The sequence below is a fragment of the Artemia sp. Qi Xiang Cuo genome, chromosome 15 (assembly GCF_049724085.1).
Source record: "Artemia sp. Qi Xiang Cuo chromosome 15, ASM4972408v1, whole genome shotgun sequence".
NCBI lineage: Eukaryota > Metazoa > Arthropoda > Branchiopoda > Anostraca > Artemiidae > Artemia > Artemia sp. Qi Xiang Cuo.
In genome coordinates this window covers 19,641,224-19,658,067 of record NC_142808.1, presented here as the reverse complement: position 1 = coordinate 19,658,067, position 16,844 = coordinate 19,641,224, and the positions used below count along the sequence as shown (strand labels likewise).

General features: G+C 35.9%; 1 protein-coding gene across 1 annotated transcript in view; it reads left to right on the top strand.

Moving 5' to 3' along the window:
* The window catches only part of tup (LIM1_Isl and LIM2_Isl domain-containing protein tup), a 73,649-nt gene that overhangs the window by 702 nt on the left and 56,103 nt on the right, over window positions 1–16,844 (top strand). The window contains exons 2-3 of the mRNA XM_089101908.1: window positions 1,692–1,881; window positions 6,454–6,803. Coding sequence (XP_088958034.1) covers window positions 1,692–1,881; window positions 6,454–6,803 — 540 coding nt within the window. The remainder of the gene's footprint in view (window positions 1–1,691; window positions 1,882–6,453; window positions 6,804–16,844) is intronic.

The window sequence follows — 16,844 nt, the reverse complement described above, 5'->3', positions numbered from 1 at the left end:
TAAAATGATTTCGTAGTGGTTTATCTTGGGGATTAATACTTAATGCTTTTGTAGACTAGCCATTGTAATTTTTCTATCTGAGGGCTAGGCTTAAATAAACAGATGAAGGCGCAGTTAGAATTCAACGAGTTCCGTGTGCCCTCTGAGACTGATGTGTCACTAGCATAAATATTTTATTCATTCCGGACAAATTTTAGTTGCGTTTAAAGTTGTAGTTGGAGTTCGGACAAATTTTAGTTAGGTTTGAAAATAGGGGTCAGTGCAATCACTACAAGAGAATAACTTTCTCCCCCCCCCCAGGGGCGGATTCAGGATTTCTTTTGGGAGGGGGGGGCGCAAAATAGGTTGATCCGATAAACTTGCGTTGGGAGCTAGTTTAACTAACGTAAACTTGCTTTAATTGGGTAAATTACACTACTTTAGACTACGTTCGGGGGCGCGCCCCCCCCTCGCCCTCCCCCTGGATCCGCCACTGCCTCCTTCCAAAAAAACACATACATGAATGATGGTTTAAACCAACGTCCTCATGCCTTTCCTTCCTGAGGTTGAGTTTGAATAAAATAGATGGGACCGTTGGTGAATTGCCGGTAAAGCCTCGGATATTAATTAGATTAAATGCGCTTTTAAGTGTCAGAGAACATTTACTTCGTTCCCTCTGCTCTACTCTTGGCGTTTGGATAAATTATAAACGTATATACGGTTAAATTTTACTTGTAAAAGTCATAATGACTTCCAAAAGCACTTAGTTAAAGAGAAAATTACAAAATAAAATTAAAGTATTTCGGAAAATAGAACGTAGCATGATTGGCAAAGAGCAATTGTGTTACATTATTGGTAAAGAGCAATATATTCGTGATTGGTAAAGAGCAATTGGGTCTCAAGCAAGGATAAAAAGGTTATTGTTAGTAAGAAAAGCTTCAAACTTGAGCCAACTCCTTTAATGATTGTATTCAGGCTCCTTGGTTTCCTTGTATAACATTCAAATTTCATTGCAAGTTATCTTGAATATTAGGACTCTTAATATATTATTTGTTAATATACGCAATAATTAATAAGTCCCAATTATCAATATAAATGAATTTATAATTTATTATAATAAAGGTAATATAATATACGTTTACTCTTATTCCGAAATTGAAATAATATTTTCGGGATATTATTATAATAAATATTTTGAAGTAAAAGGTAGCATTACAAAACTTTGAAATATCAATTCAAACATATTTCGATAACGCCAGTCAAAATAAATTCTTTCAGCCTTCGAAAATATTGACGAGGGGGAGAAAATATTGCCCTTTTTATATGTTTTTGGTTTTCAAAGAAGAATGGGAGCTCTGACTTAAGCCCCCTTCCCTCTTGGGTGCATTTGCATCCAAGATAAGGGGAGGGGCAGAATAAAAAGAATAAAATAAAAGACCAGAATAAAATGGGGGAAAAGTTTAAAAAACCTTTTACTTAGCTTAGCTACGTCGGCACCAAATTTTTGGAAGTATTCTATAAGATCCAACTGTTGGATTCCAAAAATTTTAAGCAGAGTTTTAAACCCCTAAGCATTTGTTCACAGGGAGGATTTCAACCCAATCCCCCTCCACGCCTGCATCTAGAGCTTATGATTTACTTAAAAAAAAAAAATAAGTAATGCATTTGATATCGGAAATGTGTCAACAACTCAGGTTTAATAAATATTTCAGGACTCCGGCGGCAAAGTTTATGCGCTGGTTGTGGGAACCAAATCACGGATCAGTACATCCTACGAGTTTCACCCGACCTCGAATGGCACGCCACATGCTTGCGATGTGTCGAGTGTCGACAGGTCCTTGACGAGACATGCACCTGTTATGTACGAAATGGAAAGACATATTGCAGAACGGACTATCTAAAGTTAGTAGTTGTTTATTTAACCTATTAGTTTTAAAGCTGCTCGATGTTAACTTCAGGATTAGGATCTTAGGACAAATAGTTCAATGACAGGGTATTATCGATATCAAGTGCTAATAGCTTTAAAAAAATTGTGCAAATTATCCATTGTTCTAAATTAATTGAATTGAACCTAGTTATTGTCCCTGATGTATCAGTTGGTGACGCTTTTGATCCAGTTTTTTTTTTCAATAGATTTAATAGGCAATCCAGTTCACCATTTAAAAGGCATTTCAACTCATTTGTGCATGGCAAGTAGTGCATATGACTGTTACTATAAAACAACCCATTGTAGTATTAACCCGTCGGAAGACAATACAGCCGCAGACGTTCTTTTTTTGCCCCAATTACTTGAAAACTCCATTCTCCCTTTCCTTCCGTGAAATTCCAATATCCTTCAAGAACCTATGCAGGGATAAAATTTTTTAGGAGGAGGTCAATTTGAACAAACGTGAAATCTGAAGATTGGAGCCGATACCCATACATGCCTTTCTCCCCTTGCAGGGCCGTATCCAGGATTTTTTGTTCGGGGGTTGTTTTACACAAGTATTTTTCTTGGAGGGGGGCGTTACACAAAAAAATGTCAACGTATACAAAATTTGTTTATATCCTTTTTGTTACGTTTTTACGAGTCAAACAAACATTTTTTTTTGAGGGGGGGGGCGGAAGGCGGGAGTTCAAACCCCCTAACCCCTCCCCTGGATACGGTCTCTCCCCCTTGTATGCTACTAAGCGATACTGTAATAGCGTAAAACAAGTTGCAATAAATAATATCCAGTGCTTGGTATTAAGTAAAGGAGGGAAACATTCGCCAAAAAAACTAAATAACTGGATACATGCGTATTATGCGGACACAAAAGAAATAATCGAACAACTGTAAAAATTCGGTACTTGTGCATTATAACTTAACCAGTGCTATAGACTGTACAAGGAAACCAGACACGAAACCCGTCAAACGGCTATTTGCAAGAGATAAATGGATTGCAAAGCGTGGTTTCTCATTGATTTTACAATATTTAAACGATTGTTTTTTGGGGTTTAGGGGGGGTTACCTAGGTTAGGAAAGGATTTAATATATGCTATGCTTTACCCGCTGACCCCCCCCCCCCCCTAATGTGCAAATTTATAGCCCAAATTTGTTTGTAAACTATTATATTTTCATCCTATTTTGTTTTATTTAATTAGCATTAACCAAATTTGACTTCTTTCGTGTATAGCGCTGGTTTAGTTATAATGCACAAGTACCAAAATTCTTTGGATTTTTTTTTTTTTTTGTAGGGACAAGAACGAAGGTCACGCTTGCTGGCATTTATGTCTTAAAACTAGTAATATAACTAAACGTAGAGGTTACAGAAAAGACTTGCGAAGTTATAGAATCGGAAAACTGAAGGCGTTTTTGACTAAGTTAAAATCTAATTAGGCCTACTGTGTTGAAGCTTGGGTGTTCAAGAAAACACAGAGCAACTTTTTCGCACTATCCTTTTCAGAACATCAGAACATCTTTCTAAACTTTTTCAGAACATCTTCTTGGGGACGATTTTAGGCATAAAGTTGGTGATGTTGACAAAAGGATAAATAGGCCACTGAGTTCGGAAAAGTTTAGACACTTGTGCCAAAAAAAAAATCAAGATGCGGTTTTTATCATAATGTAAATTGTTATATAATTTTGTGAACAGTCATGTATTTTGCACAACTGCGTTGTTTTTCTTCCCCTTTGGTATAGTTTGAAAGTTATTTTATTTCCTAACAACCCTAAGCTTTAGATTACTTTAGTAGCCTATGTCTAAATGTGTATATTACCGTGGAAGACCGAAATTGGAGAATGTCGACATTCACCGGTGAATATCCCAAATACTTTTTTTCTCCTTGGATTTAGTCAGGTTTGCCAGTCGGCTTTGTCAATTTTATGCGAGGTTTGATGGTGACAAGTTAGTTTAGGGTTTCAACCCATTCCTGAGATTTAGCCTATAACCTAATTTAATCTAAGCTAGCTTTCATTTTACCATCAAACCTTGCATAAGATCGACAAATCTGACTGAATCCAAGCAGGGAAAAAGGAATTTCGGACATTCAACGGTGAATGTCGATAGTAATATCTGTATATATAGTACCAGGAGACCAGGTTTTGATCGGTGAACTGAAGTTTAGATGTGGAAATGGTGCCCAGTGTATCCCCCCCCCCGGAAAAATAACCCACTGTGGGAATGCAAACTCCCATACCCTTATTCACACAAGAAAAAACCTTTTTGTGGAATTTATAGATTTCGTTGCGTTGACCTTAATTTTAGTTTTTGTCTAGTCAACAAAATATAAAAGTTGAATCATTAAAAAAAAAAGTGAAAAACATGAGATTCTATCAATAAAACTTACCAGCTGTTAACCTGGTATATATATATATATATATATATATATATATATATATATATATATATATATATATATATATATATATATATATATATATATATATATATATATATATATATATATATATATATATATATATATATATATATATATATTTATATATATATATATATATATATATATATATATATATATATAAATATATATATATATATATATATATATATATATATATATATATATATATATATATATATATATATATATATATATATATATATATATATATATATATATATATATATATATATATATATATATATATATATATATATATATATTATTTTCTAATTGAGTCACAGGTACTTAAAGATTTTATTAAAATGTATGTAATTTTCTTTAAACAAGCCTTTCATCGCCATTTGGTTCGCGATGCCATCAAAAACAAAATGTTAGAAATCAGCAAACTAAGTGTTTAAGCCCGGTGCCATTTCTAGACACTAGAGAGATGGCTGGGAACACACTACGACAGCTTGAAGGCCTTATTCAGGGGAGTGTTTAGGGGGTTTGACCCCTCCCCCGATATAAGTATGCAACTAGTAAAAACATTATAAAATTACATAAAAAGACATTTTTGATGCTTTTTTAAAGGTTTGTTTTAGCACCTTCCCCTAAAGAAACCCCCGCAAAAAAAATACCTCCTCATCCACCTCATCTTCCATCTCCTCCTCCTCCTAATACTCCACCTCCTCCTCCAAACAGAAATCCTGGGTACAGCTCTGGACAGCAATGACATCATATTTAGAAATAACGGTGAATGGTAAATCAAAATCAAGCTGTATATTTATCTTGTAGTTAGCTAATTAATCAATTCTTTGAAAAAATATTTGAAATATTAAGGGTAAGCAGACTTTTCCTTTTTCCTCTTATGGTTAAAAATTCGAGTTTCTCCTGTACAGGTCACCGAGCCTTTGTCGCGATCAGTGCATTGAATCTGTTTGATGATTTCTGTTTTTTTTTTGTTTTTTTCTGGAAAATATACCTTATCTGACTTTTTCTAGCAAGGAAAAGTAATAGGAACCCTTAGACCTTTAGCATGAGTTTAATAGGTTTAAAAAATGTATTAGCGGCAACTTAATACAATGTAAAGCAGCCCATCTGTAAGGTTAAAAAGGTATCAACATATCTATTGCACTCTTTTGGCAAAAGTGGTTGTTCTGTCTTTGATGCATTATAAAGTAAATGTAATGATTGAGACATATCAAATAGACTCAGCTATCGTTTAAATCTTTATATAATTAACTTTATAATTGTTCTGGGTAATTCTATGTGACGCACATTATTTTTTTCTGAGGGGTACCCACTTTCTGCCACCTGGCATACATCTCAGAACGCCACCTGTACCGTACAATTCTATCACATTTGGCACAATTTTCACCACGTATGGCACAATTTGGGTCCTGCTTGGTACTGTTTCCGCCACGATTCAAACACTTCCGCCACCTTCGACATGTACCACCTGATGTGCGTGATTCCTGAAAATGGGCGCCCACTCGTTTCTTTCCCTAGAGGTAAAGTTTTGCGCCCTCTCCTGTAAGCTCTCCTATTATTCGCAAAACATTGCATTAAGGTTTAACTCTTTATCCAGGAAATATAAAAATTGAATCCTTAAAACTTATGAAATAGAAATTAATTGGAAAAATTAAGATGCGCTTATTCTAGTAAGAACAGCAAAACTGCTCCAGCACACAGCTCTAAGGTTTATTTTTGTAGTTTTTTTTATGTCTATATTAGGGTCAATGCACAGCCGCGGCTTTGCGTTTTGGATTTCTTTTTTTGGTAGTTTTTACTTTTGTTGCTATATTTGTAGTTTTATATGTTCGTCGTTTTGTTTCATATTTTTGCTACTTTGTTATTTTCTTACAATTTTGTATGGGGGGTAAAAAAAAAACTGTTATTATTATAATACAATATAGTAAATTATTATAATAATTATAATCAAAATATATTTATAGTTTTTTAAAAGTTGAGTTAATAGGTAAGTAGTTAAGTGGACTTTCGTGCGACCGCAAACCCTTATAGGTTTTCTCCAACGCGAAATTGTTGTTTAGTTTATTTCTTTGTGAATGTTAAAATAAAAACTTAATCTTATTTTTACAAATTTTCTAGATTTTTTGGAGCAAAGTGTGCCAAGTGCGGTGACATCTTTAAAAGGACTGACCTTGTAATGCGTGCACGTTCAAATGTCTATCACGTTCAGTGTTTTCGCTGTACCTCCTGTTCTCGGCAATTAGTTCCTGGTGACGAATTTGCGTTACGAAGTGACGGACTGTATTGTCGTGAAGACCATGAAACGGATATTATAGGAAGTGAGACAAACAATAATAAAACATTTAGTAGTTTGCAGTTGTCGAAACAAGTTAACGGAAGCTCGCGAGGAACGGATTCAGCCCTTAGTGTCGAAACAGGTGGATTAAATGTCAATAGTAGTAATGATTCTAATTCCGGGTTAGATGACGGTAAGCCTTTTTTTTCTTTTTTTATGATAGCCAATTTAGACAATGTATTTTTCTTATTTTTTTGCTTACATATTTCTATAACGTAAACCCAGAAACCCTTATTGGCAGTACAAATTACACCTTGGAAAAGAAACTAAAGTTGCAGCTAAGGCCTGCGGGCAAAACGAAGAATTGTACTGCAAATGCTTACAGTGCTTTCGTAAACATAACCAGAAATCGTCAATCGCCAACAGTTTTTATGGATTTTTTCTGTGAATTTGGGATTTTGTACTCTACAAAAAAATTAATAATAAAATGGTAATTGATCCTCTTAAATTCAAAGTTCATTTTGACTCAGATTTATTTTGCAAAAGTCAAAATTTAATCAGAACTCTGCGACTTCAGAACTGTGTCCTTCTCTGTCTAATACCTCCTAATTTCTATGATATCCCCCATAACTTTCTGTACAATTATTCACCTTGCCGATTTTGTGGTTCTTTTCGAAGTTATGCAGCCCAAAAAATCACCCTCCTTCCAAAGTGAATTCCTGTATAGATGCTTGTTTTTTGTAATCATTTTAGGCAATATTTTAGTTATTCAGAGCAAGGCCGTATCCAGAATTTTCCTTCGGGGGGGGGGAGGGTAATTTCGTTTGAAGGGGGTTTACAAAAACTTTACAAAACTCATTAAAAATGCATATGTATTTTATTACCTTTTTAAGGGTCGGACAGTAATTTCAGGGGGGGGGGTAAACCTAGTAGCTCCCACCTGGATACGGCCCTGATTCAATGTAATTTTAAAAAAAATTAGAAAATAGCCGATTATAAAAAATTATAATGAAGGTCTACTTTAAATGGACTCCATCTATTTTTAGGGACGTTTGTATACCACAAACCAGTAGGATCTCTTAAATACGTCTAAATAATATTTCACTAGTTCTGAGAATATCTCTCGATAGTATTTTGTTGCTCATTTACCGGCCAAAATACTAAAATTCGGCACTCGGCTCTGGCGTTGTCTCTTTTACTACTTAAAGAGATCTTTAACATTTTCGTCCAAATAAACCCCTTTCAGTAATCTGCAACTACTGGTTTAAAACTATCAGGGATGTCGTTTGAGGGAGTAAGGGAAGGCAGTTGCCGCCCCCCTCCAATAATGTGGTGAAAAAATCATTATACACCCCATACCCCTTGGCTATCCGGAGATGGACCCCTCTTGCCCCCCTCCCCCTATGAAAATTCTGGAGATCCACTCCTGGATAAAAATACAAACAGACACGCGCGACCATCCTTCTCGGGAAAAATAAGGGGTTTCTTATTTTTAGATAGGCCCACTGACTTTAAAGTTCTCATATATGTCCAATTTCATTCCATAAAATTAAAAATTATGCAAATTTTCACTTGCTTCAAGGCTTTGACAAAAATTAAGAAATTTTACGCATTTACAATCTGTAAAAAAGAGTTTGTTGTTGTATTGATTTTAATCCAAACTTCACATTACAGAGTTATGGTTTTTATTTACAAGGAATGTTTTTTACTAACAGTTTCTTACTACGAACTGTTAGACCTGGCGACCTAGTGCTGCTATGAGTTTTTAGTCTTATTAAATAGAAAACAAGCTTTTTTAACTAAGAGTAAGGAGCGACATTAAAACTTATAATGAACAGAAATTATTCCGCATATGAAAGGGGCTGTCTCCTCCTCAACGCCTCGCTCTTTAAATTGTTTAAAAAAAAAAATAGAGTTACGAGAAAGAGTCAAACTTTAGCGTAAAGAGCGAGGCGTTGAGGAGGGAACAGCCCATTTCATATACGGAATAATTTCTGTTCGTTGTAAGTTTTAATGTCACTCCGTACTTTCAGTTAAAAAAATTGTTTTTTTTATTTAATTTTTGAACGTTTTTGAATTAATATAGCTTTTATTTTGGCTCACCGTACATGAATAATTAAAAAAATTTGCGCATAAATTGAAATTCTCTTTGGTTAACTGGCTTTCTCGAAACTTGTTTAATTTTATTTACGAATGTTTTTATTAGTAATAAATATACGTAACTTGCGAATTAACTTACGTAACGAACTTCTATATTTATATATTTTTAATACGTATATTAGAGGGTTCGTCCCCTAGTCCAAGGCCGTATCCACGGGTGGGTGGGGGGTTTAGGGGGTTTGAACCCCCTCCTCCCTAAAATGTTTGTCTGACTCGTAAAAACTTAACAAAAACACATATAAGCAAATTTGGTATGCGTGTTTTGAGGTATTTTTGTGTAAGACCCCCCGAAAATTTTTGTTTTAGCAAAACCCCCTCCGAAAAAAAAATCCTGGGTATGGCCTTGCCCTAATCAATACCTCGCTCTTTACGATAAAATTCCAATTTTGTTCTAGTTCTTTAAAAATGACCCCTTAATAACAAAGGCCGTTAATTAAAATAAATAGCTCTTATGAAATTACTAAAAACTCTTTCGCTTAAAGAGCTAGGTAGTGACTAGGGGGTGAACCCAATCATATACGTAATAATTTCTGTTCGTTTTAAATTTTGATGTTGCTCCTTACTTTCAGTTGAAAAACTTGTTTGTTTTTTATTTAATTTCCGCTCGTTTTTTTTAGATAATGCTGGAAAATCTGGCACCCCCTCATAGCAATGTCCCTTTCCCCGCGAAAACTTCCTCCGTGGAAAGATCCTCCCACATATCCCCCCGACCCATCCCCCCTGAAAACGCCTGTGTACTTCGCAATAACCAATACTATATGTAAACATTGGGTAAAGTTCATAGCTTTCAGCCCTCCCCAAGGGACTTTGGGGGACTAGGTCGTCCTAAAAAACATATTTATTATATTTTCGACCATGCTAAAAAAAATGGCTATTTCAAAACTTTGATCGGGTGACTTTGGCAAAAAATGAGCATGGAAGGGAGCCTAGTTGCCCTCCATTTTTTAGTCACTTAAAAAGAGCACTAGAACTTGTAATTTACGTTCTAATGAGCCCTTCCACAATATTCTAGAGTCACTGGGACGATACGACCACCCCTGGGAAAAAAAATAATAATAAACACGCATCCATGATCTTTCTCCTGGCAAAAAAATACAAAATTCCACATTTTTGCAGATAGGAGCTTGAAACCTCTACAATAGGGTTATCTGATACGCTGTATCTGATGATGTGATTTTCATTAAGGTTATCTTGCTTTTAGGGGGTGTTTCCCCCTTTTTTCAAAAATCAGGCAAATTTTCTCAGGCGCGTAGCTTTTGATTAGTAGGTCTAAACTTGATGAAACTTATATATTTAAAATCAGCATTAAAATCTGATTCTTTTGATGCATCCATTGGTATCAAAATTCCGCTTTTTAGAGTTTCGGTTCCTATTGAGCTGGGTCGCTCCTTACTTACAGTTCGTTACTACGAACTGTTTGATTAGTAGTAGTATTAGTTTTATCCAAGTCTCTCTTAAATCTGAAAAAGGCTACCACTCCCTCCTAAAACCCCCTTTTTCATTGAAGTATAGTATTCGTAGAACAGTATGTCAAGGGTGATAAGAATCCTGATAGAATTATTTCCCTTCAATCATTTCTCAGGAATAAGGGGGGGGGGCTAACTAATTGAAACGGGTCTTAGGATCATAATCATTTTCAAAAGGGATTTGTTTGAATGTTTTTGTAGCGATTTCACCCGTTGATGCCGGCAAAAGGGAGGAACAGGTGGCCCAGCATCCCCCTGGAAAACCAGAAGAAATGTATAAACTAGGAAAATGACAATTATTCCCATTTGAATTTTGGTTTAGCATTTGCCCCTCAGCAGCATTCATAATACCCTCTCTACCCATCCCCTCACCTATTTGTGCAGGTAAGTATGTGAACTTAGTTCATATGCTTTTAGGGAAGCTCCCAGCGCCCATATTACTGGCTTCCAAAAATATTCCTCGAGATGAAAGGTGATTAAAAACTGAATTCCAACCCCCTCTATTCCTCCTTGTCAACTTTATCTGAAGGCTCACTGAATGTTGAAGGGTTGGGATATAAATGTACTTTTGAGATGTCAGGCAAACTACCAGCCCCCACAAAGACCCACTCACCCTCCAGGGTAATAGCTAATGCACATTCTACACTTAAACAACATTTTGTACCAACTACGTGCATCTTTAGGGACGAATGTGCCGCCGGAGGTTAATATGGCCTCTGAGGCTGGGAAGCTCGATATTTTCCAAATAAGGTTCACAGAATTCTAAATCAAATCACTATATCAGAACTCTACCTTGATAATTTTGTTAGACTACATTGATTTTCCATTTACGAGTATACTTAACCTCCGTTTAAACCCAACGCTATTTTGACCCTTTTATTCTACCCAACCCCATTATTCCACCCCATTCCATCAACCATGCAATTCAAGTGTGCTTGGGTCCTGGATATGAAAATAAAAAAAAAAAACAAAAAAACTTCGGTCCAAAGAGTTCTAAAATAATATTATGGTAAAGTTAACGAGAATTTAAGAAAGTTTAAGAGAGAAAAACGGGTTTAATTAAAATCAAGCAGTGAACAAAACTGCTTGATTTAAATTAAAGCCGTTTTTCTCTTTTGAATTTTCATAAATTCTCGTTAACTTTACCATAATATTATTTTAGAACTCTTTGGACCGAAGTTTTTTTTCTTTTTTTTTCTGTTGCATTCCAAATTGAGAGAAATTACCGCTTTGCTGTTGTCGAATCTCTTTTACTTCTTAGAATAATGTAATAGAGTTCTCTGAAACACTGAAGATGGTGTAACTTTCATTGTTCCCATTTCTTAAAAAGTAGGTCATATTTTATCAGGCTCGTAACTTTTACTCTTTCTTCAAGCATGTATTACTGTAAAATCTCCTTTTTTTAGAGTTTTGGTTACCATTAGCCAGAGCAACTCCTTACTTACAACTTGTTCTTATACGGATTATTTGACACAAGCTTAACGCCATATCTCGAAGAAATTTCTACGTACTAAACCGTTTTGTAGCTTAACCCTTTCAGACCTGAACATTGAAGGAGGGCTTGAAAAATTATGAAACCTTGCAATAATAATCAACATAAGCTTCGTTTCATCTTAATTTCAACTTCAATTAATTATTTCATTCACAAACTGAAATAGAAATGGTTACCATATGGCCACCTTAGGATAAAAAAGATTCATTTCACTTAATATGAAAGTTCATAAAACAGTTTCTGTCTTCATTCAGACAAAACCGAACCTTACATTTAACGCAGAGAATTCGGCTAGTTGCAACCCTTGCACATTTTTCGTACCGGCAGCATTCCTTTTCTGTTTCAGGTCCATGGCTAGCAGTTTCATATCGCACCAATTCTGACGGCATGTATGCTTCTATAGTTTTTGTTTTTAGCTATTTAGGAGCACTGACAGAGGGTCTACCAGCACGTGGACCATTGACAACTCCTGACACTATCGAGCATCTTCAAAAATCCATCTTGAAGTACATCAAGGACATATGCAGCTTACCCAGGTCTTCGCACTCTCGCCTATGTAGAAGCCAAGCATTATTCACAGCTAAGTCAAGGAAATAATACACTATCTGCATGTACCATTTCTTGGACCGTATGTCAATGTGGTAGAGCTCCAGAAGCATATCAGACAATTCTACGCCACCCATTGACTTGTTGTACTTATGGGCACACATGGTTGATCTACAACGACATGGCTACGAGTATTTCCATCCCGCCTTTGACACTGGTCGACTGGAGCTACGGCACAGAACGATGAGGCCGTATGCACTGGTTTATTGTCAAACCGCTTTACAATGGAGACTTCTGTGTGCCTCTCAATTCTGTAATCATAGCTTCCACGCCCTTTCTTTTTCAATGTTGCATCACTTTCCGAAACTGAACCTTTCATACCATTACTTCTTATCATCCCACATGATTCAATCCCGTGATTGGTGCGTAAGGCATGAATAAGGTGAATAGATGTGTAAAAATTGTCTAAGTACAGCTTAAAATTCATTCCCCGTGGCATATTTTCTATAAGTTTCAGGACAACGTCAGCACCCAGCCAAAAGGACTAGCCGGAACTGAGCCTTTTCCTGTGTAGATTTCTACGTTACAGACAATACCACTCAAACCCGCTCTAGTAAACCCTTTAACGTCCCATGACTGAGGCGCATCTTTCAAGTACTGTTTGAAACTTAGCCGACCCTTGAAAGGAATCATTTGTTTGTCCACACTTTGTCTTTCCTCTGGCGGTATGCTTTTTCGATTTTCTCTGAGCTTCTCATACATTGGTCTGATTTTGTGCAGCTTATCATGACCAGTTTGACCAGATGGCACTGCTAAGCTATCGTCATTGATATGAAAAAACTGCCGAATCATGAAAAATCTGTCACGGCTCATAGCCTCTGTGATTGGAGTGTATCGGAAAGTGCGCTCCCAATACATTCTCAGAGCTGGTAGCTTTGCAATACTCATCAGCATCTGTACTCCAAGCTACCGATTCATCTCATGCTGGGTTAGCTTTAGGGCAATCCCAGCGTTTGTTTTCCTCGTTGCGTGCAGATTGGTTTGGTCAACTAATCCAGCAACGATGCTATCTGTGATGAAAGTTCTGAATAAATCAATGGGTAAGTGCATTTCTGTTGCTTTTGGGAGGGAAATTTTCCAGATGATATCATTGGGATCACTTTTTTTTCTTACGCGCTTGTATTCTTTTGTGGCATCTTGGTTTTTCATTTTTTCGGTGGGGACGGTTTAAGAAGAAATAGGTGACGAGCTTGTCGATTGGATGGGAGACGGTTGAGCTTCAGTAGTAGGGAATGTAGTGGCTTCTACAGCATCAGATTGGTCATCTACAACCGTAAAAATTTTGAAATAGTTCAACATGCTGAGAGGTAAGTCTTCTGTAGGATTATCAACCGGCTGAACAGGCTGCAGGGTGTCATATGTGAAACTGGCACCAGGGGTTGGATTCCATAACGGATGAGACTCGTCGTCATCATCAGACATGATTTCCATCTCAGATTTGCTGTATGGTAGGAGAACCATCTCTGCAGCTCACTCTTGGGTAAGCTTCTCTCTTACACGTCTGCTCCTCTCTTTGAAAACATTTTCTTCCTTTTTTTCTTGGTTTTGAGTTTTCACCGGAATAAGAGAGGCTCGTTGTCTCTGGAAGAGAAAATTGTGATCAGACCAACGGTGCATGGGTGCTTCTGCTTCGTCAAATTAGAAAAATCATAATGAAGTGCTTCATGAACAAAAAAAAATTAAGCAAAAGAAAGAATATAGAGCATAATCAACAAGTATAAACAAAATAGTACATGAGAAGCACCTTTAAAAACTAGCCGTCTCCAAACCTAAAGTTACCATATGGTAACTGTAAAAAGAAATGGGAGGTGAAAATAAAAATAAATAAGATTCGTATAAATACAGGCTTAAAGTAAAGACTTTAAGGAACAAAACAAGATAATAAAAACTAAAAAACTCACCTGCATCATTTACATCATCGCTGTCAAAATCAGCTAATTTTCGCATGGCAAAAAACTACGGTTTTCCCTGATCAGCTGACGACTTACAGAGCCATCTTGGAGAATAAAAAGTATCGCAACACGGAGGGCCGAATTTCTACTATCTGACGGTTTTTAAATTCGATAACGGTATCTGAACCATAAAAGAAACTAGGTACGTGGACGGAATGGTTACCATATGGTTAATTACGGAATGAATGGGTTAATTATTTTAAGAAGATAAGGGAATCCCTGAAATAATAAGAAGTGAACACTTTTCTATAAAATGTTAGAAAAGTAGCACTTTCTTGAGCTGGCACCACCAGCTCATGAAAATGTAAGGGGGAGGGGGTGTGTTTTGAAAATCAAGCGTTGAGGCAAATTTGTTGTTTTTCGATTAGTTTTCAATGACAATACCAAAAAAACTGTACTTTTGAACTGAAATACCTAAAAAAGCTATTTTAAAATCGAACGCATGAAGGCCAATTGACGTGCCTAAAAAGTAGTAAGCTATATTAAAATTTGAAGCAAGCCGAAATGGACTCACAGAAGCAGTCAAGCTAAAGCATACCGTGATCAATATGAATAGTGAAGCAAAATTAAACCGAAAGCTCTTATGAAATAGCTCTTATGAAAGTACTAAAAAATCTTTCGCTTAAAGAGCGAGGTAGTCACTAGCGGGTGAACCCAATCATGGACAGTACAATCTAGGGACAGTAAAATGTAGGGGAATCTCTAACCCTCCCCCTAAAATAGAGTTGACACCCCTGAGATTGTTTGAGAAGTAATAAAACATTAATGAAAATTAATTTTATATTAAAATTCTTTTAAATATTTCTTTTTCTTTAGAATTCTTTCCATAGCTTTCTTTGAAATTTTCGAAATTTCTTCCTCTCGAAATACTTCTTTGAGAGAATGAAGTGGAAGTTCAGACAATTGAGCTCACATGATTATTCATATAACTTGTAGAATCAGCAGTATTACTTCCAAACAATTGACCGACCGCAGAACTGTTCCGAATCGATGTCCTCTTTCTTTTCTATCCAATCAGAGTTCGTTAGATTTCCTATGTCGGGAAAAGTAATCTTCCTAAAAGCTTCCTCGCATTTCCCTTAGGAGTTCATATTATTCTCCGACATACACGCTAAGGAAAAACATAAGGGGGTTGGAACTCCTAGGCTAGACTGACTAAAGAGATATAAATACTAATGCTGGAACTGTTTAGTGAGTTTTTTATGATCAACAGGTCAGGGCTATCTACATTTGTTTTTTTAGAACGGCATATTACCTCTGTTTTATGGGCTCAAATTTTGGAATTTGTCACAAAAGAAAATTTAATAAATGAAGTGAAACATAAAATGCATTTAAGAAAGTCTATTAATTTTGGTTTTATTCTTTTTTACAAGATTTTTAGTCTCGTTCAGATTACGAAAAAAAATTTATTTTTTCACAAATTTCACAATCCGTGAATTAAACAGAAATGTTTCATGTATCCAATGACATGATGAAACTCCTGATTTGACCAAACCCAAAGGATATACTCAAATTCCTGACAAAAACTTTTAACTATTTTATTTTTGACATATACCATGATTTGTTTTTAATAGTGCCTTTAAGCGTGAAATTTTACGAAATTTTTTTTTCTTAATTTATTATTATCGTTTGTTCTTTCTGAGCAAGTTAAGCGTTAAGTAATTATAACATCTACCAATAGTTATAACATATACAGGGGTGATCAAAATTTTGCATTCAAAGAAAATATATTTGTGTAAATTCTCAAGAATAAACCTCTTCTGTATAATTCGAGTGAGTCTTTACTGGGGACATCCAGACTTCGCCTAACCAAACCTAATCTAACCTAACCCAACCTCATCATCAAACCTTGCAGTAAATTGAAAAAATTGACTGGCAACGGTGACTAAATCCAAGAAGAAAAAAAGGTATTTCGGACATTCACCGGTGATATCTACATTAACAAATTAGCGGTCATTCACCGTAACATATATATATGTGTGTGTGTGTGCATGTGTGTGTGTGTTTCTGTGGGCTTCTGTATGCATTTCAAAGCCAGTAAAGCCGTACACAATAAAACCTCATCCATGGATCATGGATCTTCTTAAAATTTTAAACCTTTTTCTTGTGGATAGCCAATTCCTTGAGCACTGTTTCTGGGATAAATTCTGCCCTGAAACTCCTCACCGTAGAAGTACGTATATACAGTGCTTCAGCTAATATTTCGGGTGAGGGGGCTTAGCGAATAATGTTCTTGTGTGTTGGGGGTATGGCTAGAGAAAAGCAAATATCTTTGCATACTATTTAAGGAGCCGTGGAAGAAACGGTCTGTTTGTGAGGACCTTAGAGAAAATATTTTGCTTCCTTTTTCAAACACAAAATTATAAATCCTTGTATCCGCGGTTCCGCTCCTAAAAAGTCTTCCTGAAATTATCAGCTCAACTCGCCAGTCTTGAGCCAGAAGTATATTATAAACTTTGACTGTAAAACTAATCCGGAGAATATTGGCTTCAGTTACACTTTATATACCTCACGTGATGGGCTAGGCGTTATGGGCGCTTTCCAATTCTATAAAGTAA